Source organism: Atta colombica, unplaced genomic scaffold (assembly GCF_001594045.1).
Source record: "Atta colombica isolate Treedump-2 unplaced genomic scaffold, Acol1.0 scaffold13, whole genome shotgun sequence".
NCBI lineage: Eukaryota > Metazoa > Arthropoda > Insecta > Hymenoptera > Formicidae > Atta > Atta colombica.
This window is the reverse complement of record NW_017259217.1, coordinates 1,114,031-1,117,213: the sequence shown is the minus strand read 5'-3', so window position 1 is coordinate 1,117,213 and position 3,183 is coordinate 1,114,031. Positions and strand designations below refer to the sequence as shown.

Below are 3,183 nucleotides of genomic sequence, written 5' to 3'. Positions count from 1 at the left end.
TTATTTATAAATTTTTATTTTTTATAAATTTTAATATCTTGTTTCTTAAGCTCATTCTTCAATCACTCTCTTACGTAGAGATATATATATATATACTGTATATTATTAAAACGCACGTTTTACGTTTTTATTTATGGATTCTTTCTCCTCTCTCTCTTTCTCTCTTCCCCCCCTCTCTCTCTCTCTAATTATTTCGTATCTTTCCAATAAAGATCAACACCGATAATTTTTAAGTTATGAGCGCGATTTTACTTTTTTTGTTACAACGTTTATCTATTCTTTTATCATTGTTCTCGATATAGAGAGACAAATCGATAATTGTTATTACAGATAGAGTGATATGTTAACCGAAGACAATGATCCGACAAAACCAGCAGGGGTTTTAGACAATGCTGGTAACGTGTCTTCCTCGACAGAAGCCTCGGTACAGCATCCTCGCGCCACAAACAATGGTAGATACAACATGCAGCTATATTGGCGTAGAATAGATGCATTGCTATATAGATTCAAAGTTAAATAATTGTGTGGGAGATTTTATTCTTTCCTTTTTACAATATATTTATAAGTAAAAACTTAAATAAGTTAATTTGATTTCTTCATTAATATTCAATTTGTTTGTCGGTAGGCTCATCGTTAATCATATCTTAATCGCTTTGCATTTTGCTATTTTTACATTCACTACAATTATCAATATTGTGAAAATACAATTTGAAAAAGAACGGCAATCAATGTGAACCATTAAGTAAAGATGTATATATGAGAAGCAGACTTCTAAAATGCATTTTATGAAATCCAAGATTTCATTTTTTGAGTTAAAGATGGCATAGTGTTCAATATTGAGAGACTCATATTTTAAGCTACTCTACGATGTTCTGAAAGCATTTCTACCAATTTATATGCTGAAAAAACTCTTAACATTCGAAGTATATTATATTTTTTAATTAGAAACAAACAAAATATATTTGTTTAACAATTTTGTTTAGCAATTTTGTTGAACATTTCACATCTTACTGATTGGCAAAGTTGTTATTTTCTGTGACTAAGGCGCGCAGTTTTCTTGTGGCTTTCTTTCTCATTTTCTAAAAATTATAAATTTTGGACAAAACGCATTTTGAAAATTTGCTCCTGATCATGTTATGAGCAATATAATTAATTCGACATTTATACATATGGATAATACCTGCTTTAATAAAGTCATTAGTCAGCCATTATGCATTATACCCGAATTAATCAAATTTATGTGCGTGCGTGCGTGCGTGCGTGCGTGCGTGTGCGTGCGTATGGTGCGTGTGCGTGTGTGTGCGTGCGTGTGTGTGCGTGCGTGCGTGTGTGTGCGTGTGTGTGTGTGCGTGTGCGTGCGTGCGTGCGTGTGTGTGTGTGTGTGTGTGTGTGTGTGTGTGTGTGTGTGTGCGTGTGCGTGCGTGTGCGTGCGTGTGCGTGCGTGTGTGTGTGTGTGTGTATTGTGTGTGTGTTGTGTGTACACACATGCACACACAAACACAGATATTTTGGAAAACTGCATTTATAAACAAAATAATAAATAAATTAAACATAAATAAATTAAATAAATTAAAAAATTTTAATGAACTCAAATTAAATAACTAATAATATAATTTTATTCATATTAAAAATGATAAAAAACTGAATATTTCAAAAAACGACGAAACATTTTAAATTTAACTAATGTCCATTTCTACCAATGTAGATTAAACATTAATCTCGTTTTAACTTTTTATATATAATCTTCTAGTTCTAACAAGTAAATTAACTCGATATTAAAATTGATCTGCATTGGACTTGTCTTTCTCAGTCGTGAAACATTATAAAGTTAAATCAGAAATAAGTATATACTTAAACTCAAAGGATTCAGAATATAAAACAAAATATTTTGTCATTTTCATACAAGAGACTGAAGTTAAGAACGAGGTGCAAGACTGTCCTGAAAATGATAGCGTACCTGGTGGTGAACTGTATATTGATGAGAATGCCGAAGAAAAGGAGCAGGAGTATCCAGATTCGATGGAAAAAGCAGATTACGGATCTCTATATGGCGCCAACCAATATTATAACAGGTATTTAAATATTAATTGTTGCGCGCTAGACATATAGTTCAGTGATTAAATGTCTCTTAATGAGATTAATTTTATTTTGAAAAAATTTTATTTTGGTTGTGATGAAAAGATATTTAATTTGCTGGAGTTATATATTTTATAATGATAAAATACAGAAGATATACTTGCTATATAAAATACTATCACATTATATCTTTTGATAATTCTTTTTAAAAGATCAGATTATAGTCTCGTATAATCATCGAGCTGCATTTACGTATTACACATGTATAAAATCAATTTGACTTGCACATAAATAGATCTTTATTATCCAAAACAGTTACTTTTTATCATGGCTTTTTCTCTTTCGTAGCCTATATAACTCGCCACCTTATGGATCAACGACAGCTTCGAAAAATGCATCGAGCTTGCAAAGCTCATATTTAAGCTCTTATACATCGTCAAGCTCGATGACGCAGTATCCGTCCTATGCCAGTTACAATAGCGGGACGACGACCTTCCCGAATATGGCGCAAAATATATCATCGGCTTCCCAGGTGAGAACGAACATGATTCATTCGATTTCTTGTTCCATTTTCAACATTGATTTTTTCCCAAATTACGAATAATTTTATTTCCTTTTCTTTCACAGAAATTAGATTATAGCGCTTACAGCAGTAGTTTATACGGAAACGACAGGGTACCGCTCCAGTATTCCGGATATTATCCTGTGCCCGGTTATCATGCGCCACCTACTTCATTCAATATCGGAAACATCAACTTCGCTGGTAATCTTTTAAATGTTACACCGCGGTTTCTTATTTCTTACAAAAGGTAAATGAAATTTCTTTTAAAAAAAAGTAAACTAATTATAACAGCTACATAAACTATTGGATAGTGATACAAAATAAAACTTTTACATTCAAGTCGTTTAATTGGATGGTGATTCAAGTTTAATTTTGAAAATTATATTTAAATATGTCGCGTTAACATTCTAAAATTTTAATATTTTGCCATAACAATTCAAACAAAAATTATCCGCATATTTAATTTTCCTTTATCAAATAGTCGCAATTAATGTTATTTTATATGTGTAAAAAGATTCGACCAAGTCGCTCACGTTGGACGCAAC

At 31.8% G+C, this 3,183-nt stretch overlaps 1 protein-coding gene across 1 annotated transcript in view; it reads left to right on the top strand.

Annotated features, from left to right (window-relative positions):
* Window positions 1–3,183, top strand: part of LOC108684273 (eyes absent homolog 4) — a 10,497-nt gene that overhangs the window by 5,150 nt on the left and 2,164 nt on the right. The window contains exons 2-5 of the mRNA XM_018188510.1: window positions 331–452; window positions 1,907–2,072; window positions 2,425–2,608; window positions 2,704–2,864. Coding sequence (XP_018043999.1) covers window positions 341–452; window positions 1,907–2,072; window positions 2,425–2,608; window positions 2,704–2,864 — 623 coding nt within the window. The 5' untranslated portion in view covers window positions 331–340. The remainder of the gene's footprint in view (window positions 1–330; window positions 453–1,906; window positions 2,073–2,424; window positions 2,609–2,703; window positions 2,865–3,183) is intronic.